Source organism: Chaetura pelagica, unplaced genomic scaffold (genome assembly GCF_000747805.2).
Source record: "Chaetura pelagica isolate M959 unplaced genomic scaffold, ChaPel_1.0 scaffold27, whole genome shotgun sequence".
NCBI lineage: Eukaryota > Metazoa > Chordata > Aves > Apodiformes > Apodidae > Chaetura > Chaetura pelagica.
The window spans coordinates 2,869,831-2,897,466 of NW_009954020.1; the positions used below are offsets into that span (position 1 = coordinate 2,869,831).

Genomic DNA, 27,636 nt, shown 5'->3' on the forward strand with positions numbered 1-27,636 from the left:
CCTGCTCTTCAGCTCAGGAAGAGAATAAATGCTCAAGCTACCCTGCAGCTTTCTTCCACTATTCATTAACTTGTAAGAAATGTATTTGACAGTCACCAGTTTGCCCTTATGGGAACTATCATTTGAAATATGGAATGGGAAAGCACACTTTGCATGCCCAATACTGTTACCCTTAATGGGTATATTCAGATACCCACACTGAACAACTCAGACGCTAAGACCAAAGGCAGTTTTAAATCAAGTTTTGCTATTTTAGTGCATGTTGTTCTGCAATACACTTGTAAGTGCAGTGTTGCTTTACACTGTAATAGTGTAACAAAATATCTTCTGCTTTGGGTTGGGTTTTTTTGTGATCCAGGTGAGTTGACTTTGCTCTGGGAGGAACCAGACTCTTCTGTTTTGTGCATGAGCAACAAAACTCTCGTTCTGATTGAGTAAATCCAAAGCTTACATCCCACCACTCCGTTTTAGAGCAAGGAGGAAGTTTTGTAGCAAATCTAAGGGCATTCCCGAGCCATTGTATATTCTCTTTCCTCTCATTACTTCAAGAATTTGTCATTAACTCCATCCCTCTCCTGTCTACAAGACGATGAAGAGATCTATCCACTGCAAACTGCTTAAATTCTCCCAGTCAGCCAGCTAGAGGTGAAATACCACGATACACACTCCGAAATTTTAATATACTTAACCCAATTACATAGTAAGATAATGCTGTACATACAACTGCTGAGTCTGCAGTGGCACAATGAGGCAAGTGCCTCAAAAAAAAAGCAGCCTTTTATTTTCCACTGTGGATACGAGCAGCCTGCTGCAGATGCACAGCAGTTTTCATCAGCCATCGCGTCCTTAACTGAGGGAAACAAAGCTGGTGCTCTTCTTCCTTCTTTGCTCTCCCTTTTCATTGTCAGTGCTGTGCCTCTCTTTTATTCTGTTTGTTATCTTCTTCGCATTTTCACTATACAGGGGATCGTTTATCTATGTTGGCTCTATGTTCTTTGTCTTCTTCCTTATGTTTTCTTATTTCAAGGGTGTATTACCTTAGTCATTTGTAGTTGGTACTTTGTGATGTGAGTTTATACTCTTATGGTCCACTGGTATCATCATTTGTTTGTACTCCTCATTCCTCTTTGATCAGCCTCTGCTTGTATTCTCTACAGCCCATACACATATTGAGAATTTTATTTAAGATGAGTCTCAGAACATTCTCCATTTTCAGATTGGATCCCAAGATCATGGTTCCATGTGGTCCCATAACTCTTTCTTCAGTAGTTCCAAGGCATCTGCTATTAGTTCTGAGATGTAACTTTATCTCACCACAACTTCTTCTTTTCTTCCCCACCCCTCCCCTGCCAAAAACAGAGTATTGCCTATCCACTAGAAATCAGCCTAAGTTATTAATTTTCTATATTAATGATGAAAAGACATTGTAACCACAAAATATTCTTTGATTCTTCATGAGCTGAATTTGCTTCCTAGAAGGTTAGAAGGAAAGGCTGGTTTGAATCATAAGCATTTTCTTCCTGCAGGACCAAATCAAGCTTTTCTTAACAGAGAAACAGTTTCAAATTCATTAGCAAGCTAATGTAGGTCACTCAATGCATTTTTTGCTTGGAGTTTCTCTTTGTTTTTTGAAATAACAGTAGCCTTAAAATTGGTAAAAAAGAAAGGTATTCCTTTTTACTATGGAATTCAATGCTAATTGCCTAGCAAAAAAAAACAACCAAACAAAAAGATGTTGAAGCACATATATATCCTTACATTAACTGTTTTGTAGGCAACAGAGCTAAGCAGGCTTGATTCTCTATGGTTTTATGTCATATGTTCCCTACATATTCCTCATTTCAACAACCCTCCCTCTGCAAAATTCCAGTGTCTACTCAATATCCACCTTTTGCTTCCATAGTAACCCAAGGTTTAACCATATTTTCTAAATATTTCCCACACTCTCCTCAGTTTTTCCCTAAGTTCCCAGAGCTCTACCATCATGATTGCCTACTTCCTTTAGCTACTACCGAGGCAAGAATGATAACATGCACAAGTTCAGTTACCAGCATATTGATTAGCTGAGTGTCTACTACCAGAATAGGCAGCAGCTGGGTTCTCTCTTCTAAACAGCAGTTGCTTCTAGAGAATTCCTTTTTACTGCTCTGTGATGGTTTTCACTAAACTTAGAAGAGCTGAGTATTTCTTTGACCTTTCTATTCCATAAAATAGGGTGAAAATACCAGACATGGAATTTAAAATCAGAGCTAAGAATGACAAGCCTCAGAAAACCTGACAAAAGAAAGAAACAAACAAACCAACCCAGCCAAAAGCAAACAAGCAAAGAAAAAGAACCCCAAAACAAAATAAACCAGTAAAAATGTAGTCTTGCCAAATGGCAAGTATACATTTGTTCTTTGATGCTGCCTGTTTCACTCATTGAGCAACCAAGAACATCAGGGAAAAAATATGGTAAAGGAATCTCTTAGTTGCTTAAAAAGAATTGGAGGGTAGGGAAGGAGCAGCTCATCCCATCACAGCTGCTCAACCTTATTTCATCCAACAGCTGAAAATAAGCCTTGATATTTTTAGGAGATCCTGAAAAAGACAGAAGAGTTAAGAGCAGCTACATTAAGAACAAGAGCGTTCTCACTCATTTCTCCCACCTTCCCCACAGTGCACCATCTGAGATCCTGACTTAATGTTATTGTCTCCCAAAATCTTCAAGGAATGGCATTGTCATACCAGCTCCAGAATCCAGGAGGTCTGCATTAATGCAGGAAAATTCCCTGATGTATGGTAGGTTACAGCAATGTCTCTCACTCCCAGAATAAGTTTTTTTTCTTTTAATGTTGTCCTTCATGAAAAGAAAACACTGAAGGAATCCACAGAGATTTTTGCCATCATCAGTTTAGTCAGAATAATCATAAATCTTGTAACAAGTCTTTTCTCCTTCTACCATACTATGTCATTTTTCAAGCTAGACAGTAAATGCTTTGAAGAAACAACATCTGATTTATATGACTCCCATTCTGATTTGAGACCTACTAAGTAAACAGTCTAGAAAAAAAAAGAGTTTATATAGCAATATACTGACAGAAAATGCAGCAGAAAACAGTGACATATCAAAGTTTATGGTAAGAACTGTAATAATATTTCCAACTTCAGCTATATTACACTTACTTTACACAGAAGGTCATGAAAACAACTGAAGCATAAAAGCCACATATAGAGGGACTACTTAAGAATGCTTCAAATTAAGGGAGGAACATCTTCATTATTTTCAAAATCAACATAACTCTTTGTAGCCTCTGTAATCTTTGGTTGTAGCCTAATAGGGCCCTGTCCAATTCGTTCCTTTTCTTGGACTATCTTTGTCACGTCAGGGAATGAATATTTACTGGGATCCACTTCCAGTTTCTCAACTTGTACACTCCTGAAACAAGAAGAAAACAAATTAAAAGCTTAATTTCAGTGTTAAATAGAACAAAACAATTTTTGATGCCTGTTTATAAATCAGTGGACTTAAGTGTGAGTTGTTAATGGAGTCCAATTAAACCAAGATTAAGACTTAAAAAATTATTCTTATAAAAAGTTCATTGTAAACACAAAAGTGCTACAAAATCTCAAAAATTGTGTATAAAAGAATCCTTAGCTTGCAAACATTAGAAGTTTTTTTTTTACATCTATATTTTGCTTTATATCATAACATGGTGATTGCTGGTATCACATTACAAATGATTGGCTTTTGATGTAAGACAGGGGCTTTGTAGTATAATTGTTTTGTCATTCTTTTTTCTTTCATATCTTTTTTTAAGCACAGTTCTTTCACAGTAGTTGACTATTCATTTCTATGTGACAGAAAATGCAATTATACTCATTTATTTTCTTTTATCAGCAACTTCTTATGTTTTAACATTATGAATCCTCACCTTGATTATGACAGAAAAATAAATGAACGTATAAGAAAGGTCAGAGTTTTAACAGAATTTCCAGCTTCTACTGCTGTAAAGGGTATTCTTTTGGATCACACTTTAAAATGTTTACAGTCCATTCATTACATCAGTCTATCCACATCACATGCTGATCAAAATTTTGAAATTACTGAAACATAGAATTATTTGGGTTAGAAGGGACCTTAAAGATCATCTTGTTCCAACCCCCCTGCATGAGCAGGGACCCCTCCCACTACATCAGGTTGCTCCAAGCCCTATTCAACCTGGCCTTGAACACTTCCAGAGATGGGGGATCTACAGCTTCCCTAGGCAACCTGTACCAGGGTCTCACCATACATTCTGTCTTCAGATATTTAAAGCCAATATTATTTTCTAATGGAGGAGCTGAACAATTCAATGGAACAAAAAAGTATCAAAGTCACTGACTCAAATAATACAGTTTTTAATGACAATGCAGGCAATGACAACATGCAAATAAAGTATACTAAAAGAATTTAAATTGAAACCCATCACATTTAGTTGTTAAAATGAAGAGGATTGCCAAGGAACTTCCAAATTCTGCCAGTGCTTGTCCGTGAGGGTTCTATGAGGTATGAGCAGACATCCCAGGTCACATCTGTCCCAGTGGAGAGATGCAGAGGGGATTAATGAGAGGTTTCCTCCTCTCCTCCTATGCTAGTGCTGAGTAGAGCACTAAAGAAATGGAAACACTCTGCTTTAATAATCTGGGTAACTTTTTCCAAACGTGGCATGAACAAAAACTACTCAGATGAGAGTTTTTACGAGCAATAAAGACAGGTATGAGGAAACTTTTTTTCCTTTACCTTGACTGTCCTTCAATTTATAAGGCTAGATTTTTTTCTTATATTACACAATTTAATGAAATAAAAGTGGATTAAGTTTGTGGCAACATTCTAGAAAATGTTCATCCCCTACGTGCAAGAGGGATTTTTATTTCCTGTGTAATTTATGAAATATGCTGTGACCTGGAAACACTTTCTCAGTAGCTAATTGGGAAGATTCTAAAGAGAGCATGCCCCATCCAAAATATTAATCTAATCACTAATCTGAAGCACCTCAGAAAAAGCTAAAAAAACAGAAATACAAAAATTAATTACAGCCTGTGCTTCAGTTACATGGTAGAAAAGATTTGGCTTGATTTGAAGTATTTTAATTAGTAGTGGCACTCTACAGTTATTCAACAGCTCTAAAAGTGTACAAAGTGCTAGTCATGAGAAAACAATAAACTCTGTTAAGTTTGCATATCTTATTGCTTAGGAGCAGCATAGATTTCAATACATCAGAAATTAATTAACAGTGAGCATCATAAGTAACAATACACATCAAGAAGCTAGGAAAGGGCTAAACACATCAGTCACTCCCAAAACTTAATCAGGGCATTTTATCTAGAAGTGTCTACTAGCAAGAAATAATAGCAAAGACTGAGTATAGAGCACAGGTGATTTTTTTTTTCCTGAAAGGAAGTGGATTTCTATATACTTATATGAAAGTGATCAAATATTCTAGACTCGTTTAGCAAAGCTTCATGGTGCTGTCTCAACTACCATGACACAAATGCTTGGCTGATGACCAGATTCAGTTATGCTGAAGTCAGTGCAGCTACAACACATACATCTGCTTAGATTCTGCTCCTCTCATCATGTAATCTAGGCAAAAAAAGAGGCTGGGTATTGATGATATCAACACTAACCTCCTGAACATTTTTAGAAGACAGAATGAGTTTTAGGATATCTAGGCATTTTTTCCATGTAATTCTACCTAGCAGAGTAAAAATAATCTTGTTCCTGAAAATCCCATGAGCAATGGTTAAGACAACTGTGATGAAAACAATAATACTTCTTACAGAACCAGCTCATGTCTGGAAATCTCAATGTCTGCAAATTATTTCAATTTCAGGATTAAATAAATAGAAGAAAAAAAAAAAGAAGTTCACAGTTTTAGGCACTGCCAGCTGCTGCTAAGGGGTCTCTACTCAGGGGAAAACTATAGTGTAAAGATTAGAGCACCATACAAATGAAATAATACTGGATTAAATCCTTTCTTTTTACTGGCTTTTTTTTTTTTTTTTCCCCTTTGAAAGATTATTTCTATCTCCACATAATTAAAAAATGCTTTCAAAAAAGAAAACGAAAAGTCAGTCCTTCTATTTTGTACAACTCTAGCAGCCTGCTGGACAATCTGGTGTGTGACAGGGTACATATCTAATAATTTGATATTTTTTGATAATTTACACTTTTGTTCACACAGTTCTTAATCCCCCTATTTGAAATGTTAATATTTCACAGTTATATTCTCCTCTTTCAACTCCGAATTTCAATAAAATTTAGGTTTCTAAAGATTTATCATCCATTTGTTCCACAATATACATTTTCTGACATTGGACTGTAAGTTTCCTTTCTGGCATCAGGATTTCCAAAGATATTTACAAGTCACAACTGACAGCTTTGGAGAGGCACTTTTTCCAGCCTTCTAACACCGTGAATGAAGCACAACAAAAGTGATTATCATCTTGGAATGCAATACATTGTATTGGAAAAAGCAGCGATACATCCTTTCTTGTATAAGAAAATAGAGTTATATCAGTAAATGGAATTATACTTTATTTGAGAGCTTTGAGAAAGACAGATTTTTATCTATGTGTATTAAAAAGTATACCAGTACAGGTCTGGGGCTATTCAATACTTTTTCATCAATGACCTGGATGAGGGAACAGAGTGTGCCCTCAGCAAGTTTGCTGATGACACTAAACTGAGAGGAGTGGCTGACACACCAGAAGGCTGTGATGCCATTCAATGAGATCTAGATGGGCTGAGAGTTGGGCAGGGAGAAACTTGGTGAAATTCAACAAGGGCAAGTGTAGAGTCTTAGATCTGGGGAAGAACAACCCCATGGACCAGGACAAGTTGGGGGCTGACCTGCTGGAGACCAGTGTAGGAGAAAGGGACCTGAGGGCCTGGTGGACAGGATGATGACCATGAGCCAGCAATGTGCCCTTGTGGCCAAGAAGGCCAATGGCATCCTGGGGTGTATTAGAAAGGGTGTGGTTAGTAGGTCAAGGGAGGTTCTCCTCCCGCTCTGTTCTGCCTTGGTGAGGTCACATCTGGAATATTGTGTGCAGTTCTAGGCCCCTCAGTTCCAGAAGGACAGGGAACTGCTTGAAAGAGTCCAGGGCAGAGCCACAAAGATAATGAAGGGAGTGGAACATCTCCCTGATGAGGAAAGGCTGAGGGAGCTGGGTCTCCTTAGCTTGAAGAAGAGGAGACTGAGGGGCAACCTCATCACTGTTTACAAATATGTTAAGGGTGAGTGTCAGGAGGATGGAGACAGGCTTTTTTCAGTGATGTCCAGTGATAGTACAAGGGGCAATGGGTGCAAAATAGAGCATAGGAGGTTCCACATAAACATCAGAAAAAAATGTCTTTCCTGTGAGAATGACAGATCCCTGGAACAGGCTGCCCAGAGAGACTGCTGAGTCTCCTTCTCTGGAGACATTCAAAACCCACCTGGATGCGTTCCTGTGTGATGTGCTCTGGGTGACCCTGCTCTGGCAGGGGGGTTGGACTAGATGATCTTTTGAGGTCCCTTCCAACCTCTAAGATTCTGTGATTCTGTGAAAAATTGGTGGTGGAGGTCTGATGCCTGCTGTCCTCTGGTCTCGACTTTTGAAAATACAGGCTTAGAAAAACCTACAAGGTGATCTAAGCAAATGATCATGGTTTTATAAATATCTGGAATATTAATACCTCTTTCATTGTGTAAGAGGCCTTTCAAATCTTACTACATAGGTGTAATCTGAAATGAAGCTATAACTGGAGTATTCAGAATCAATGGATCATTGGGAAGACACGAAAACGCAATGGATGGTAGAATCAAAATCATTTTTCAAGGAATAAACTACAATCAAGAAGAACGAACAAATCACTGGTAAATAATTCTGATTAATAAAAGGCTGATGATAACCAGGTTATTCTGTTTTAAAAGACAAATATATCTCAGAAATAGAATTCATTAGACTAAGAACATATCTAACACTAGCATCCAAGTCTCTAAAAGTTGGACAGAAAATCATCGGGTCTGTGACATTTTCAGCTTTATCATTCCATCCTTTGCCTTTTGCACAACCATTTCAAGGACTGCAAACTGACCTTGTCTGTTAGCTAAAAATATGCTCCAACTCCTGTAATATGCAAATTGACCCTGACCTTCTATCTCTGGCTATAATACCACCTCATTTTCACTCCCCAATTAACCCAGTAAAATAAAAAGCACTGTTAAATGTGTCAGTCAAAGCTGAGTCCTAATGTTTAAACATTAGGGAAGTTTACACTGAAAACACACTTTATTGTACCAAGGTGTTAAGATTTTGTTTACAAAGTTATGGAATGTTATAAAGACACTTTCAAGTATGCCACTGCTCTCAGTCTTTTGTCCCTGTCACATATGGACACCTGGAGATGACTTTAGATTGTTGTGATCAAGACTTATCAGTGTTCTTGAGAATGCTGCTCTTCAGAAGACCCATTTCAGTGATGAATTACCAGATGTCTCTGAGTGCAAATGACTTTTCAACTAATTTCTTAGGCACCCCACTTCTTGTTTTCCTCATTAGACAAACAGATAGATATCCCCTACTTTGATTAGCTCCAAGGCTCCATGAGAATTGCAAATGAATCTATACTTAAAGATTAACTTGAGTAAAAAGCTTCTGAAATATGCTGTTTAAGTCATACCTGACTCCACTTTCTAAGTCAATTGAATTACACTCCTATGGTTCCTCCTTTCCCAGAAAATGGAACTGGCATTGTAAAACTTAATGTTTTCATGACAGCTGACAAACTATGTAGCCTGAAAATACAATTTCTGCAAATCCAGTCAATTTCCAAGATTTACGATCTACACACAGTAGATGTCTTATGATGACATCCTTGCTAAAAAAAAAATTGAATTAAAATCTAGCAGAATGATTAAAAACAAGTTTTCTTGGCCTCAAGTTCACCATAAGTTAAAGGCATTTTTATATACTTGATGCTTCTCCCAACTGGTAAAATTTTGCCAAACTGGATAACCTGTTCAAACAGGTGTTCATGGGTGTACCAGCAGAAAGTGGTGGATATTCCAGCAGCATATGTTTGGTTGGGTGTTTTTTTGGTTTTCCCCTTAAGAACATAGATTAAAAAAACCCAAACCAACCAACCAACCAAACAAAAAACAAACAACCCCCCAGAAAGCTGTAATTTAGATACTGTGGGTAAGAACTGACTCCATCAGAACACAAGTCAGATTTCTAACCTAATGCATGACACAGTATTTTCTATAGCACCTGCTGGCTTAGTCAACCAGAGCACTGTTCCTTAGCTAAGACAAGAAAGACACTCTCACCAACCAGATTTGCAATGTTTGAACTATTCAAACAGAAATCACCTTTACCTTACATTCCTTATTTCACTATAAAAGATACAAATAGACCATAACTTGCTTTGTTTTTAATTCTGCTTTGTGAAGTAACTTAGAAATTGCTGCTCTGTTATTCTGCCTCTTTATCCATTCTCTGTTTCTCTGACTCTCTTTATACAAAGACTACAGTAATAAACAAACAAACAAACAAACAAAAACACACAATGAAAGACTGAAACAAACAAAAAAATAAAAAAGTCTCTTTCATGTATTCCCATGTATCTTTCTGTAGTGATGGAGTTCAACTGTGTGTATATTTTTATTTAAGACATTTTCTTAGAATTATAGAATCACAGAGGTTGGAAGGGACCTCTGAAGATCACGGAGTCCAACCCCCCTGTTGCAGACAAAACACCTGGGCAGATCACACAGGAGCACTTCCAGATGGGTGTTGAAAGTCTCCAGAGAAGGAGACTCCACAGCCTCTCAGGGCAGCCTGTCCCAAGGCCCTGTCACTGTCACAGTAAAGAAGTTTTGCTTCATGTTGAGGTGGAACTTCCTGTGTTGCAACTTGGTGCCATTTCCCCTCGTGCTATCACAGGCACCGCTGAACAGAGACTGGCCCATTCTTGACATCCACCCTTCAGATATTTATAGACATTAATAAGGTCCCCTCTCAGTCTTCTCAAGACTAAACAGCCCCAAGTCTCTCAGGCTTTCCTCATATGACAGATGTTCCAGTCCCTTAATCATCCCAGTAGCCTTTGTCAGACTCTTTCCAGAGTATCCCTGTCCCCCTTGAACTGAGGAGCCCAGAACTGGACACAAAATTCCAGATGTGGTCTTACTAGGGCAGAGTAGAGGGAGGGGAGACCTGCTGGCCACACTGATCTTAATGCATCCTAAGACACTACTGGCTCTCTTGGCGAAGGACACATTGCTGTCCTGTGGATAACTTATCCACCAGGACCCCAAGGTCCTTCTTCATGGGGCTGCTTTTTTGAGCTTTATTTCATTTTATTTTCCCTTCCAATGTCTCAAAGGAAGAACAGTCTAAAGCTGAGGATATGAAACAAGGATTATTGACTTTATGTAACAGTTACCCTTAAAATTTCCAGTATGACTTCAAAGTAGTCTATTCCTGCCTATATCTGAATCTCACCTATGCAACTGTGGCAAACTCAACTTTTATACCTCACAGATCAATTGCGAGGCCAGACACAGTCAAGACTGCCATACTCAACTGCTATATTAATAGAGGCTTTATAAGTATAATAAATCAACCTGTCAAATTCCTGCCAGAGAAACTTGTCTCTTTGAAGGCTTGAAACACAGTTTTGTACACAGTCACAGAAGAAATTCCTCCTATATTGCAGAAGTAATGATACTATCATCATGTAATCTAGTTAACAAGAGTTAAAAAGATTTAAAGCATATATTATAGTGTAGCAGCTTATACGTCTGACAGCATTTAGCTAAGACATCTGTATCTGTCAAGTGTAATCACTGTAATAAATGTTCTTTTGTGGTCTTAGAGACAACTATTCAGCAAATTTTTAACATCCAACTAGTCAGCAACTTTTCTACTAAAGAAGTCAAAACTTACTGTTTTTAATAAGAATTTTAATTAAAAATGCTTTTTTCCTACTTCTAATGTTGTTACATATATTCCTGTAATATTTTAACAATAAAATTAGTATTTTTCCTTCAAAATCTGCAGTAAGCATATTCAGAATTGCTTAAAACTACACTGAAATCAAACACAAATTCTTGAACTTTCGCTATGTCATCGAGTATCTTTAGTTCATCAGTAGGAAAGAGCACCACTTTCCATTATTACTTGCATGTCCCTTAGTACTTACATTATTTCCCATTATTACTTTAATTTAAACATTTACAGTGCAGACAAAGCTAAAGGCAAACAGAATGTTCTAAGGAAGTTCCTAATCCACCAATTGACAACTCTTTTCTGCAGAATCCATTTGGAAGAGAGATAAGGTCAGTTATCTAACAAAGATCTAGCTTTCTCCTTGGAAAAAGTCAAGACATTTCTTTTAACTGATTTCTTCAATGTATCTAAAGTTTTAGCTGTACTTCTGTGGGAAACAAACCTTTTAAAAGTATTTGAACCCCTCCCTCCTGCCCCCTTTTGTTGGGTTAGACTGGGTGGTCTGAGACCGATTTCTGGTCTCAAGTCCCACTGGGCTGTGGAACTACCAGCAGACACGGTGGCAATTTGGGGATTGCTAGGGTGCGACCCTCCACCGAAGAACAGAGTTCCCAGCCAGTTGGGTGTCTTGGCCCAGGTAGATGAATGAATGAATGAATGAATGACCGCAGGTCAGATCTGACTTAGTCCATAAAAATGGAGTCACCTCCAGGAAGCATGGCTACGTTTTCCCTCGGAGCAGCAGGTCTGCCAGAAAGCCTACACCTTAGGTCAGGACACTACCTAAGGAGACTTCTCAAGATTGGGTGACCTCATCTTTGGTGAGTGATAATTCTTCTAGATATATCTTTGAGTTAGCTTTTCCCTGTTGGGCAAGTGATTCCACGTACCTGAGAGAGAGGTTTTCTCTTTGTCTGAGTGTGCACATGTGGCATTACTATTATTATTATCTATGTTAAGACTAATAAAAAAACTTAGGACTTCTTAAGTAGTTATGGTGTAGTCTATTAATATTCCCAACCAACATCTGAATCTGTGGTATTATTCTTTATTTATTAGAGTGCTAAATAGTGTTGCTTAGAGTAAATACTCATTCCTAGTAAGCTTTTGTGTTTGTGGGTGCCTCTGTGACACTGCTGCCTAAGGAAAGGGTGCAGTGCTTGCTGCAGGTGCCTTATCTTCTCATCATGAGGGTAATTCAACAAAAGAAGTCATGACTGATACTTATTAAAAATAAAAAGCAGAATTAATGACAAGTAATTGTTGCAAAGCCATTTTACCAGTGTCCTAAGTATTGAGAACAAGAAGAATACCCATGATCCATAATGCTATTTTTTACCCTCTGCTTAGCCTTTCCATCAGCATGCAATGCAATGACATGAAAAAAAGAAAACAAATGCAACACTTAAAAAATAAACAGACAAACTGCTTAACAAGCCTTGTTGTTACTGTATATTATTTTGGTATGAACACTTTTTCCTATAGCAGGAAGAAAAGCAATGATTAAAAGATATATCATAGTACCTGTACTTATGCCAAATGTCCATCAGCCCCAGTGTCCATCTACAACAATGGCTGGTAACACTTGTTAAAAGGAAAAATAAAGAATAGTGTATCACTGGTATTTGCTTGCTCTGGCAGTCATTAACTGCAAGTCTTCAAGAGCTGGAGCTGACATCACATTTAACATTATAAAACCTTGCATAATTGCATTTTGAACCTCTATTACTGCAGTAGCTCAATTTGTAGATCATACATTCAGGAGAGAGATTAAAAATCATCGCTGTCTAAATGGTTTGCATACTTCAGTGACACAGTCAGGGGCTCTGCAGAAGTAGTTCTCAGTAGGTGACTTAGTTTTAGTACATACCTGCTTAATAATCTGAATGAGCTGATGGAACAAAACTGATCTGCAGAAATAAGTGTTTTTTTGGCTTTGCTATTGAAGCAGATCACCTTGTAAACAGCACCATAAAGGCTACCAGTCTAAAGCTTCTCAACATAGTTTTACTCTATTCAAATCAATATGTTCATACTTTCAACAATAACATAATAAGCACACATTCTGACATGTGAAGAACAGACAAAAAAAAAAACCCACAACAAAAAAAAACTCAAAAAAACCCCCAAAACACAAAAACTAATACAAGAGAAAAATATAAATTACCTTCTTATATTTTTTTGCAATGTGTTGCAGTCAGAATCTTTAATTGAAGCTGATACTTTTTGCTTAGCCAGGATTATTTCTTTAGCCTAAAATAAAAATAGGCAGAAAAATCAGTCTCATGAAAGTTAATAATTATGCTTACAAGCATTTAAATAATCTCTCAAAAATAGAAAAATGTAGAGGGTCTGAATAAATTTTCTCCTCTGACATCTACTTTTTCTGTTAGATTTTAACCCTTTACTCAGCATGAAACACATACACAGGGCAATTTTAACCAAATTATCTGAATGCAATTATACTCGAATATATATGAGTGTATATATACACAATATTTAAATATATACATCTATTTATATGTAAATAGATGCTGGCCTTGTTTAAAACCCCGTAAACAATGCATATTGGTAACCTGATTTTCTCCATAGCTAACTAACTGGTTCATGATGCACTTCCCACTTACACTTCAGTTCTGGTGTGCATGTGCTAGTTCAAACATTTTTATTAAAGAATCTACTGCAGCTGGGACTTCTCACCCTTTTAAAGAGACAAGTGACCACAGCTCTCTCAGCTCCTTTGCTAAAACAGAATCTCTAGTTCAAAGTCCAAGTGAATTCCCCTTCCCAAAGAAATAGAAATAGGCTGAATAGAAAAACTTGGCTGGACCTCAGGAAAAGGAGAGTTTATGGCCTCTGGAAGACAGAACAGACCGCTCATGAAGAAAACAGAGATGCAGGAAGGCAATGCAGGGAGAAAATTAGGAGAGTCAAAGCCCAACTTGAACTCACCTTGGCCACAACTGTCAAAGACAATAAACCATCTTTCTGTAAACACATTAATAAAACAAGGACTAGGGAGAATCTCCAACCTTTATTGGATGCAGGAGGAAACATAGTGACAAAGGATGAGGAAAAGGCTGAGGTGCTAAATACCTTATTTGCCTCAGCCTTTAGCAGTCAGACTGGTTGCTCCCTAGACACCCAGTCCTCCGAGCTGGAAAACAAGGAGGTGGGGTAGAATGAGACCTTCGTAATCCAACAGGAAAGGGTCAGTGACCAGTTACGCCATCTAAATATCCATAAGTCTATGGGACAGGATGGGTTGCACCCAAGAGTACTGAAGGAGTTGGCGGATGCACTTGCCAAGCCTCTTTCCATCATTTAATCATAGAATCATTAAGGTTGGAAGGGACCTCAAAGATCATCACGTTCCAACCTCCCTGCCATGAGCAAGGAACCCTACCACTAGACCAGGTTGCACAAAACCTCGTCCAACCTGGCCTTAAAAACCTCCAGGGATGGGGCATCAACAACCTCCCTGGGCAACCCATTCCAGTTCCTCACCACCCTTAGAGTGAAGACTTTCTTCCTAATATCTAACCTAATTTTTCCCTCTTTCAGTTTAAAACTGTTACTCCTTGTCCTATCACTACCAGTGATATCACTAGCAGTCCTGGCTAACTGGGGAGGTCCCAGTGGACTGGAGGGAAGTAAATGTGACACCCATCCACAAGAAAGGCTGAAAGGAGGATCCAGGGAACTACAGACCTGTCAGTCTGATCTTGGTGCCAGGGAAGGTCATGGAGCAGATCACCTTGAGTGCCATTATACACCATATACAGAACAACCAGATTATCAGGTGCAGTCAGGAAGGGCTTATGGAAGGAAGGTCCTGCTTGATGAACCTGATCTCTTTCTATGACCCACCTGGTGGAACACGGAAAGGCTGTGGATGTTGTCTACCTAAACTTCTGTAAGGCTTTGACACTGTCTCCCACAGCATTGTGATGACAAAACTGGCTGCTCATGGCTTGGACAGGCATCTGCTCTGCTGGGAAAAACACTGGCTAGACAGCCAGGCCCAGAGAGTGGTGGGGAATGGAGTTACACCCAGCTGGTGGCTGGTCACAAGTGGGGTTCCTCAGGGCTCAGTGTTGGGACCACTTCTTTTTAGCATCTTTATCGACGATCTTGATGAGGAGATGAATGGACCTTCAGTGAGTTTACAGACAACACCAATTTGGGAAGGAGTGTTGATCTGCTGGGGGTAGGGAGGCTTTGACATACTAAATTGATGGGCCAAGGTCAAATGTATGAAGTTTAGCCAGGCCAAGTGCCAGGTCCTGCACTTGGGCCAAAACAACCCAATGCAATGCTTCCAGCTTTGGGAAGAGTGGCTGGAAAGCTGTCCAGCAGGAAGGGACATGGGGGTTCTGATTGATAGATGGCTGAATATGAGCCAGCAGTGTGCCCAGGTGGCCAAGAAGGCCAATGGCATCCTGGCCTGTCTTAGAATTAGCACGGCAAGTAGGACCAGAGAGGTGACTGTCTCTCCGTACGTCTCTCTGGCATTGGTGAGGCCACAGCTTGAGTACGGTGACCAGTTTTGGGCACCTCAATACAGGAAAGACATCAAGGTGCTGGTGTGTGTCTGAAGAAGGGCAAGAAAGCCTTGAGAACAAGTCTTATGAGAAGCAGCTGAGGGAACTGGGGCTCTTTAGTCTGAAAAAAAGGAGGCTGAGGGGAGACCTCATCGCCCTCTACAACTACCTGAAAGGACATTGTAAAGAGGTAGGAGCTGGTCTCTTCTCACAAGTAACTGATGATAGAACAAGAGGAAATTACCTCAAACTGCACCAGGGGAGGTTTAGACTAGACATTAGGAAGAACTTTTTCACTGAAAGGGTTGTCAGACATTGGAACATGCTGACCAGGGAGGTGGTTGAGTCACCATCCCCTAGTCAGCTGGATGTGGTGCTTGGGGACATGGCTCAGTGCTGGACTTGGTAGAGTAGGGTTAATGGTTGAGCTTGATGATCTTAAAGATCTTTACCAACCTAAATGATTCTATGATTTTTTTTTCCTATAGTGGCTTTCTTCTTCTACAATGGGAATTCCACTGAGTAACAGTTTCCCTGAAACACATTTATTTTGTAGGATTAATAGGTTTCTAGGGCTCCACAGCTGTATGTCTCCAAATGCCTTTGATGGTAATGAAATATTACTGCATACCTAGATAAGTGAGAATTATATAATGAAATTCTATCAAATAACCTTTACACTGACATGCATAATATATGCCACTTCTATTTTTAAATTAATTAAGGAATCTCATTGATCTTCAAGTTTCTAAATGCTTTTGAAGGCCCAAGCAATAAAAAACTGTCAGAATTCATTTGTGACTGCTTATATAATAAAGGATTAATCAAAAAGTCCACATTTTGCTCCCTGAGTCACTAAAATAAAGAAAGTTTAGTTTTAAAATACAATGAGGAACCCTAACTAAAAACTGCTTGCTAATAACACTACTTTTCATTTTGTTTCTCAGACATTAATTAAAATGCTACTGGTGTAAGCTACTGATGACATTTAACAAAATCACCAATTGAATATGCCAATTTTGGTCAATCTGTTAACAAAACTCTCAGTTTTTAATTTTCTTGCATCATCTGCAATGATGACACTGTCAGAACATAGAGGATCAAAGTTTGAAAAGCTTCATGTCACAAATATTTTTCCCAGAAAATGAGGCACGTACAATTAGTCACTATCAGCTCTTTGCACAGATTATTATTACAGTCTAAACAGACTTTAAGAATTTCACTATATAATTTCACTGAACATTGTGTCCTTCAGTTTGTTTTGCTGACCTTCCAAAAAATATTGGTAGACACTGCCTTACAAGTACTCCCATTCTGCAGTGATTTGCTGTGCAATAAATATTACATTTAAGATAAATGTTTCAAGAAAAAATATGGTGAAAATTATTTGCTTTCTTTTACTTCATGTGGAATTAACTGTCTTCTCCATCTGCAGCATGGCAAGGTCACTCGCAAGGCAAGGGAAGAGGTTTTGTTTTTTTCATTTTAAAGGCTAGGGAAGTCAGAGCAGGCTGGAAGATGAATGGTGAATGGCTTAGTAACCGGATCAGAAACTCACTAAAGCAAGTGAAAAACACTTGCTGAATTCAGTCATCTTTCTGTTACTGAGAAGAGAGAGAACTTTTCAGAACAGTATTGCAAGAAGCCTATCATAGGAGACAATTCTAGGTTAGTAGCATTTTTAACATTTCAGTTACCTTAGGAATGTGCTAGGTCATTTATCTAGTTGCAAATATTTTTTTTTTCTACTAATTGCTTATCAAGAACAAAAACATTAAACACAGTGCAATACAGTCATTAGGCTTGTCTTATCACTGATGTAACCTGAAGAAGTTGCATGAAATCTGTTTGTCCTATTTTCTTGCTAAAAGGAATTCATATGAAGTTGATATCAAATTAGTATTCTCAAGCATTGTTGGTAACCTCAGACAATGTTCTGGAAGAAATATATCTGTTGTACTTTTTGTAATGCCTACCTGTGTTTGCTAACATTTATTCATTATACTTTGCTTCCTAGATTAGATCACATTAATAGCAATAAAATGTGTATGGAGCGAGAGCGTCTGAAAATAACCTGTCCCAAAAATACAGCCTGTGCACTTTAATTCAGTCCTGGGGGAAGGGAACAGGTTCTGTGACTGGAATATGGCACAATGAACAATAGGTTTGTATCTGCTGCATGCAATTGTCATGACCTAGCATGAATCCACCTTTCGTCAGCAAATCCATGTTCACAGATTCACACAATGGCTGAGGTTGGAAGGAACCTCTGCAGGTCATCTGATTCAGTCTCCAGACTCCACAACATCTCTGGGCCACCTGTGTCATTGTTCACTCACCCTCACAGTGAGAAAGTGTTTCCAGATGTTCAGAGGGAACCTCCTGTGTTTCAGTTTGTGCCCATTGCCTCTGGTCCTGTCACTGGGCACCACTGGAAAGACCTTGGCTCCATCCTCCTTGGACCCACACTTCAAGTGTTTAGATGTATTGATAAGTTCCCCTGAGTCTTTTCTTCTGCAGACTGAACAGTCGAGCTTTCTCAGCCTTTCCGCATAGGAAAGATATTCCAGTTATTTCAACATCTTTGTGGCCCTTTGCTGGATTCTCTCCAGTACGTCCATGGGGAGCCAAGCGCTGGACACAGAATCCAGGTATGCCTCATCAGTACCAAAAAGAGGGGAAGGATTGCATGGCTTGGCCTGCTGGCAAAACTCCTGATTCAGCCCAGGATACCACCAGCCTTCCTTGGTAGAAGAGGACACTGCCAGCTCTAATTCAACTTGGTGTCCACTAAGAATCTCAGGTCCTTTTCTGCAAAGCTGCTTTCCAGCATCCAAGTTTTTGGATTAACTGACAACAAAGATACTAGACCATGCAGCACTCTAGTCATGCATATCTCTCTGTATCCCAGCTACACCAGCAGTTTTTAACCAAACCAAGGCAAAGCTCAGAACATCAATTCAGTTATTCTGTAGGGCTTCTCTCTCCTCAGATCTCACAAATATCTGTGAAATGTGACATTCTGAGGTGATGCAGGCTCCAGATCCTCAGGCTAGGTAAAATACATAGGTGAAGGTAAAATATCAAGGCAGGTAACATGTAAGTGAAACATAAAGTTAATAATGGAATAAAGGCAGTTCTCATTCACAGTATGAAGAGATAATACTGATTTTGCTGTTTCAGATATGACTTTTAGGCAGGCAGAGGATTTTAATACATGCAGTAATTCTTTGAAGTACTTGCATTTTCTAAATCCACAATGGGAGTAGCAAGATATGAGAGTAATAAAAACAGTTTATGGGATAGAAGACTGAGAGTACTGAAAATATCCAAAAGAAAAGTATATAGTAAACAAAACCATTTAGAAAAAAAATGAAAATTACATCATCCAAAATGGCAAATGTCAAGGCCTAGTTTTTCCAAATATATAAAATTAGGAAAGGATAAATTCTCATATGAGTGAATTCTGAACATTAACAAAATATGGATCTTAACCGAAGGAGTACAATTTTTCAGCATTCTTCAGGCTCCTGGTAAACTGCATGCTTGGTGCTAGAGTGACAGTTTTTGGTTTCATGAGGAGATGCCCATGAGGGGAGAAACAGATGGTAAGGGACTGAAGTACAGAAGAAAATTTAGAATGTACAAAACCACAAATGGAAAAAGCTAAAAGCTGAAAAATAACTTGCTAGTTGCAGCTACTAGTTGCATAGTCTTAGAAATAGATCAGGGGACAAAGAGGAAGAAATTACCCCAAGAGCAGCTGAAGGCTTCTCTTTCAGAAGAAAATGCTGTAACGGATATATTCTGATAGATTCACATGTAGCACCATGTCCCACTGCTCCTACACAGCAGGGAAACTAGAGGCCAAAAGGGTAAGGCTAGATCAACAAGAATTTATTTTTGGCCTGTAATTATCCTTGGGAAGGCTTACCCTGTTTCTGAAAGCCAGAAGTACATGATGTAGGCCTAAAGGCCCTAAAAGCAGCCCAGCCCTCCATAAGACATAATGGCAGAAGAGCATGATACTGAAGTTGATCAACCTCTCCCTCAGATCCCAGAGCCCCAGCATATAATCCATTCTCATCTCCAGAACTCTGCCTTCCTAAAACTTCCATCTCGCTGTTTGTTCCAAGCCTTTCAATCCATCTCTGCTCTTCCTGCAGGTCTAAGAACCCTGTCTTGCACCAGACAACATCAAGTCCCACCTCAAACACCTTCCTGTTTCTGCCCCCATCCTACCCCTTTATGCCATTCAGATCAAATCTGCCCTTTGTCAGAGAATTACAGAATCATAGAATGGTTTGGGTTGGAAGTGACCTTAAAGATCATCTAGTTCCAGCCCCCCTGCCATTGGTGGGGACACCTCCCACTAGACCAAGTTGCTCAGTGCTCCATCTGACCTGGGGCTTTCACAGGTTGGAAAAAAATGAAATAAAATAAATAAAATAAAATAAAAATACAGATGGAAAAAGCAAGCAGGTAAATTCCTTATTTTCAGATATTAAAGATATTCATTTTCTTATACATTTGCATAATACTGTTTTGCAAAGTCTCTTTCATATATAAAAAGCTGGTTTTGGAACAAAATAAAGGACATACAAACAGTTCTATTAGTGTTGATTTTCATAATGTTTCTTTAAAGGTATCTTAAGTCCTAAGGTTTGGCTCTATGATTAAATTGTCTTCCTGAAATGTTCTTTCTTCGGAAATTACACTCTGATGGGAAAGACTAGAATGAATAACTTCAGCTACCCAGATGTTACCTGTAACTCAGAAACATTCCCAAAGCACTCACAACATTTGAAGTATCTCTGATGCCTCCTCAGATTAATTTACATACCTTTGGCATGGTGACAACTAAATGCCCAGTTGTTTGTGATCTTTTAGCAGAGCTGCTGTCTGGCTTCACTTCCTCAGGGAGCACAAGCTGAAAAGGCTATGACAAAATATGGGAGTGAAATATATTTGATTAAATGTATGCTAAATGCTACATTTTTTTTTTTGTTTTACATGGAAAAATCACATGCAGAAACATAACTAGCACATCCTTTGATTTTAAGGATAGTGTAGGTCTAAATCCTCTCACTTTATATGTAGTTTTACAAATCCTAATAAATGATTAGCATGCTAAACAGCTTTACTTACATAGTCAAATGTATATTTCTGAATTGCTGTCATTCCTCAAGTGACATTTCTGAAGAAGGTTAGAAAATGAAACTTGACTTATATTAGCAATTAAATGAGAAAGATTATCCAGTCTATTTTAGACATAAAGTAATTCTTAAGTTTTATTTATGCAGTTGGTACAGTCAAAAATAGGGATTTTGGTTTACCATTTAAATATTTTGAATTTTTAAAAAAATTGATGCTAAAATTAAAACCACTGAGAACAGAGAAAAAATGGAATGACATTTTAAGTGCCCTTTCAAAATAGTATACATCCATTTGTTTCTGTCAGCTATAAATTCCAGAATGCGAAATTACTAAATTCTAGCCTAGGGCAACTAGCAGGCTCAGTGAATTATGGAACACCGTGTGTGGGGAGTAAGAAGACAGGAGAGAAAGAGAGAGTGAAATTTTATTTCAGGCTTTACATATATTCTGGTTTGGACTTCCATAGTTTCTGTGTGGTCCAAAATAATGCAAGTATGAAAGAATGTTTTTTCTGCATAGGTGCACATGGTTTATAACTCATACATGTCAGATCCAGAGTCCATTTAACAACTATGGGAAGCATTAATTCTTGATTTTAAATTAATGTAGTGAGTAAGCACTAACCTTTCCCTTCACCAATACTCGTATGTACATTGGCTGGACATCAACATCAAGCAGAGAAGTGTCCAAATGTCTTCAGAAGGAAATACAAATAAATTAATCCACCTACAGTACAGCCCAATAAATAAGCAGTGCAGATCATACAGCTCTTTCATTACGATTTTTGCAGTTTATGAACTACAAACTTCAATTTCAGTTAGTAAATTGTAAGAAATATTGAGGATTTAATGTCTTTGGAAAAAAACCCTTATGTTCCTGTGTATTCACAGAATGTCAATTAAAAGAATGTCTAAATTCTGTCAAGTCCACCACATTAGCTATTATATAACTGCAAGAATCCAAAATCTTTGCGTAAAATGGAAAGTTCTTTCATCTTCTAGTTTAGTGCTTTACAGTAACATGAAAATTAACTCTTTGCTATTTAAAATTGTGCAAGTAGTTTGCTACTTTTCTTTCTGAAGGTTAAACTACTAAATATAAATTTATATAAAAGTAGGCTTTTTTTGCACAGAATTTACTGGAAAATAAGGAACAGAAATATTTTACATTCCCAGAAAACACAGTGTTTTTAGATTTCAGTACTGTCAAACAAAATCTGTGGCCTGTAAAAGGTTCACTTCAACATCTGCTTTTCATCATATGACACATGCACTCATGCTCCTGCAACCTACTAGTGAATGTACATATTTCCTGCTTCCTTTCTTTTGGAATGTTACTTCTTAGGTGTTTTTTTCAATCTTTATTTGCATCTCTTACAGGTGAGCACAAAATACAACATATCCAGCTTTTTATTGCACTTGAACAGATTTTCTGAGGCTCCAAGGTAATTCTTCTAATTCAGAAACATGGAGCTGGCTCCTTTTGAAGGAAATTAATGGCAGAACATCTGGCTTGAATAGTGTTTATGTGCTATAAAACTAGCTCAAGCTTTTCTCTAACAAGTTCCTACTCTGGGTAAATAAGCTTGTGGGTTTCCAGCACCTTCCTGAAGCATGAGCAAGGCCACTATACTGAGCAGTAGTAGATACTGTCATATAGTTAGCATGTTTCCTTGCCACATTTGGGTCTAGTTCAACCAAATTTCTACCAGGCATTGTATTGGCACAGTTCAGGAAATAACATGGGCCATAAACTCTTGCCAGTGAGCAAGGGAAGTAGGAGAAGGTGACCCTACTGTGTCTTACGAGGCAGAATTTAAGTAGAAGTACACGAACTGTACTAGAGCACTTCTAGAGCCAGAGATTGGGCAAAAAACCCCATTCCCTACTACCCTAATTTGCAAACGAAGAATGCACAAGATTTTACACGAGTATAAAAGGACAGGAGTGGAGGAAACCTGCCTGTGGACGGCAGAAAACATCAATTCCAAAAAGGACTATTAGTTACAGTCCTCATTAAGGAATAACAGAACAGACTGAGAGGTCACTGGTTTATTCAGCTTCATTTCTTTAGCACAGGCTTCAAGATTAACTCTTTTACCTTCTATATTATTTATTATCCTGAAAATTCCCCATTACAGAAAGGAAGATACTGGAAACATTGTGTATTAAAACTTAAAAATGGAAAAAAAATAGGAGGAAAAAAAATCTTACCTATAAACAGCAAGATCCAAGATAATCTGGTTGTTTTCTTCATCATCTTTCAAAGAGAAATGAAGCCTAATAATAATGACAAAAAAACCACCTCCAGGATAAATAATGTTTTGGAACAAATAAGCAAACATGGAATACTTCAAATTGCTAGCAATTTTAAATGAAGGCAGACACCAGTCAGACTATATGTCACATAATCATTTTAGAAACAGTTGCAATTTTGCCCATGAACATAAAAAAAATATTGGCACTCGAACCAAAATAATTCTTACATTTATTTTGTGTTCTCTCCACCCAACCCACAAGAGACAAAAAAAGTACTGCAGAAGGTCAGTTACAATTCAGATCAGCCTGTCAGTGCAGAAAGAGGGACATCTGCTGGTGAAATGTGCCTGCTCTAGTAACATCTGTAGAGAAAACACAGCTCATGAATAGCATGAAAAGTGTGGAACTTGGTAATTCTAAATTTATCATGTGTTTAAAAAAATATTTCTTTATAGCAAATAATTTGTGTAGTGTATAAATATCTGCTTGTGCATTTCCTAAGGAAAATAAGACTTCGGTGATGTCCTTAATTCTATGAGCTTTATAGTATTTCTGGAAAATGAGACTGTAGATTGTATTACCTGTGTTTGTGATCTGGCAGAGTTCCTAAAATTGTGAAAGGATCTCTCTGTTTGAAGATTGAAAATGACATCTATTTCTACAACTGTAAGGAGATCTGGTCTAGACTTACAAGTACTGCTCAGGTACTCAAACATTTCCCATGTATAAAAGAAAAAACAGGAAAAAAAATCTAAAAATGACAAGACTTCTATTAATTAGTTGTTGGTATAAAATGAGATGGGTTTGTTAAATGTAATTTATCTGGAATATTTCAGTGACATTAAAATACTTTTGATAGTTTGAGTTTAGGTAACAGAAAAAAGCTCAAATCTGAGCAATTTAGATGATACATTTTTTCAACAATAAAAATATTTGATGGGTATACTTTTTAACTCTTGCTCTTCTGTATACTGCTACAGACAACTTGAGAGAAAACTTATGGAGCTTTTAGCTTGTGGGTTTTTTAAATGGATAACTGCAAATAACACAGAACACCTTTGTTTCCTGTTTTTTTCTTACTCCATCACAAATTTTGAGAATTCATTAAAATATGAAGAGTAAAAAAACAGAAAAGAATTGTAAAATTTTCTAGAGCGAAGCCTAATGAGACCCAAAGAAACAAAACAGCCAGTTCTCAGCAGCATGCAGCCTTTCTTCTTGCTCCAGAAGAACATCAGAGAAGGTTGGTCATTGCTGGAGATATCTGAATTTTGCATCGAAGCAAAATCTTTGGAGAACACCCTCTAACTTCTTGAATCTCTTAATTTGTCTCTCTAATATCCTGCCAGATTGCACTGAAGAGCTGTGATTTTCTTGTTGAAGCCATGACAAAAAACTGCTCATTGATCTGGCTTCACCTGGGCACATCCACAGACTAAATTTTAATGCCGAAAACTTGAGTGACCCAAACAGGACTGCTAATGACAGGGAACTCTAGGATATTATATTTATTCTAAAAAAAGATAGATAGAGCTTTCTTCCAAATTTCTCTGGGTTTTGGAGGTATAAGCAAATTCTATTAACACAAGATGTAAACTATTTGCTCTGAACCAGAAAAATACATAATTATTTTTCAGTCAGCGCATTTTTACAAAATAAGTACAACAAGACAATGGCAAGTATCTTCTGGTACAGATGGAATAAACATGAGCTCTTCTGCCACTGCCTTTATTTTCCCCTGTACCTCTGAAAATTGTGCACTGAGCCCATAATGTAGGTTTTCAAATTCCTTGAATTTACATGGATTTATACATTTCCAAGATTTTGAAAGCATTCTTCATGCTAACCATGTTAGCATGTTCGTCTTAATGAAGCACATTCATAGCTCTGATTTTGCAGCTAAATCAGTCTTAAGATGGAAAACCTTGCTCAGAGGACAGGGAAGTGGCCCTTCCTACTTCACTTTTTGATCACTGTCTCCTGTAGGAGGCTCTTATAAGGAAAAATGTGGGCACTGTCTGTCTCCTTTTTTCCCTTAGAAAAGGAAGGCTTAGTTCAAGTGAAACCAATGGTCATACATGGCTGACATCCCTGGAATCTGATTCCAAAAGACTTGATTACCCAGATGCCATTGTCAAGGATAAAATACAGGGGACTTCCCCGTATCACCAGCCTCTGTTCTGAGAGAACTCATTCAGTGTCAAAGGATCTCATGCCATAGAAATGAATTATTTATCCTTCCCAATCCTGCCAGCTTTACATCTGTCATCAGGACAGAATGATTTTGTCCAGAATTATTACTTTGATGTGTTTTTCCATATTTAAAGTGGCTATTCATCTTCAATAGTCAACTGGTTAATCTTTTCCACTATTAGCAAGATGCTCAAAGAAAGAGAACCTTCCTTTCCCCATGGGAAAAGGGTAAAACGTTCTTCAATCATCAAAGATGTTACATTAAACAACATTCAACACTTCACTCAGTGAAAAATAATTATATTTCCAGCATCAGAACATAATTTTAAAAGTCAGCTTCCTCACCAGTATATAATACTGCAACGAGAATATGTCAGCCCTCTTATTTTTGGATTGTTAAATAACTTGAAATAGATGCACAAATCAACTCTACAGAGATTGGTCTGTTTAACCTCTTGACCTTACATACTTGGGCACATTCACATTGAGAACTTTCCCTTCTGCAGTGACCAGAGTCCGAAGGGGCTTCTCTCTCTTTTTTGATTCCCTTAATTAAACAGAAAAAAAAAAAAGAAAAAAAAAAAAAAAGAAAAAAGGTTTATTATTTCATATTCTGGTATTTTATGTTTCACAACAAAAAAGAAAGAAGAGGATGGCAAGATGTAAGAGTTGTCTGGTATTTGATGTTAAGGATTCAGTCACATCATAATCACTAGATCTTTACCTTTCTGCTGAGATGACCTGAAATGCCTTGTTCTGGCAAAGTGCAGCTAAAGGAGATGTTGTACACCTGTCTGCTGCAACCAATTTTACACTTGTCTGAATTTTGTTTCAATGAAACTGCAAATATTCATTCCTTTGGCAATAGCCAAAGCTGCTCAGTTTTTTAACATGTGCTAATATGTCATAGGTAGGTTAAAATTCAGCATTGGTGAGATTGTGCTCATGTCAATTTTATACTAAAATAAACATCCTTTTATACTGAGTAACTTAAATTAAAGTTACATTTCAGCTCCTGTCCACCAGCAAGGATGATTTGAAGTTGTCAGAGGCACTTTTCTGTTCCCACCTTTCACAGGCTACCTAACAAAATTCTGACTACCAAAACAAAGTGAAGTGGGAAAGGATTTTTATCTCCTTTAAATGACTTGGAAATTTAGAAAAATCAATAAGCTAATTATTTTGTCTTTATTAAAATCCTATTTGGATTCTCCTTGAATACTTAGAGGGAAGCACTTGGAACATATTTCCATTTGACTAGAGCAAGGCATTCCTAAATTCTAAATTCTAACTAGCTATAATCTGGGTGCTACAGTCTTCCAGGAAAGTGTTAGACCTTGAATTAATAATAGCAACCGGTTATGCAGATTTCCAAATTTCTTGGTGACTTCCCTATGACTGATCTTGTCGATACTTTGACTTAATAATCTTTTAAAAAGCATGCTCTTAAAAAAAACAGCTAGAAAAATCTCTGGCACAAATGCTTATATATTAACAAAAAGGTAAATAAAAGGAAAACAAAGACATTTCTTACAATGTTTGTGGAACTGATAAGCCAGCAGTAATAAAATACTTTTTTTTTTTTTTTGCTAGTATCTGAATTAATTTTCCATGGTCAGTAGCAACTTTACAAAGTTTTAAAGGCTTTCCAGGAGCCAAACATCTTCAGATTCACCATACCAAACTGCATAGAAAACCTGAAGAATCTTAGTATTCTTTGTTATATCTTATATATTTATATATCTTTGATAAAATATGTGAAAAAAATTCTAAGATACATAGAAGAGTTGTCTGAAATATCAGTTGTACAAAAAATTCTGTAGCATGGCCTTTAGAGCATGTATATAATGCAGCCCTCACTCTTGATAAATGCTTCTGGCAAGAACATTGAACTACACATTGAACTACACAAAACGTACCAGTGGACACAAAAGTGAAACTTCTAAAGTCATAGAATCACAGAATCATAGAATGGTTTGGGTTGGAAGGGACCTTAAAGATCATCTAGTTCCAACCCCCCCTGCACGGGCAGGGACACCTCCCAGTACACCAGGTTGCTCAGAGCCCCATCCAACCTGGCCTTGAACACCTCCAGCGATGGGGCATCCACAACTCTGTGGAGCCTGGTCCACTGTCTTACCAGTCTCACAGAAAATAATTTCTTGCAAATATCTAACCTAAGCCTAGTCTCTTTCAGCTTAGTCTATAAAACACAGTTGAACAGAGAAGTTATATTTTAAAACTCTGCTTGATGAAAAATTAAACAAAGGGTATCCTAAGTTTTAGAAAATGAAATGAAACAAAACAAAACAATCTCAATATTTAATTCATATTTGCACAGGCAACAGGAATTTGAGCTGCCAGTTCTCAGTAATATTCACTACTAGGCTGTTGCCTACATCTACTCTGTACCTTTGAAATTTTTCCCTTCCTCAATTCATAGGATATATTAAAACAGGGAC

The 27,636-nt window shown here is 37.7% G+C and overlaps 1 protein-coding gene across 1 annotated transcript in view; it reads right to left on the minus strand.

Annotated features, from left to right (window-relative positions):
- Window positions 1-3,097: 3,097 nt before the first annotated feature.
- Window positions 3,098-27,636, minus strand: part of LRRC6 (leucine rich repeat containing 6) — a 35,502-nt gene continuing 10,963 nt past the window's right edge. The window contains 6 exon segments of the mRNA XM_010002276.1: window positions 3,098-3,415; window positions 13,190-13,275; window positions 20,410-20,505; window positions 21,348-21,417; window positions 22,937-23,002; window positions 25,644-25,721. Coding sequence (XP_010000578.1) covers window positions 3,235-3,415; window positions 13,190-13,275; window positions 20,410-20,505; window positions 21,348-21,417; window positions 22,937-23,002; window positions 25,644-25,721 — 577 coding nt within the window. The 3' untranslated portion in view covers window positions 3,098-3,234.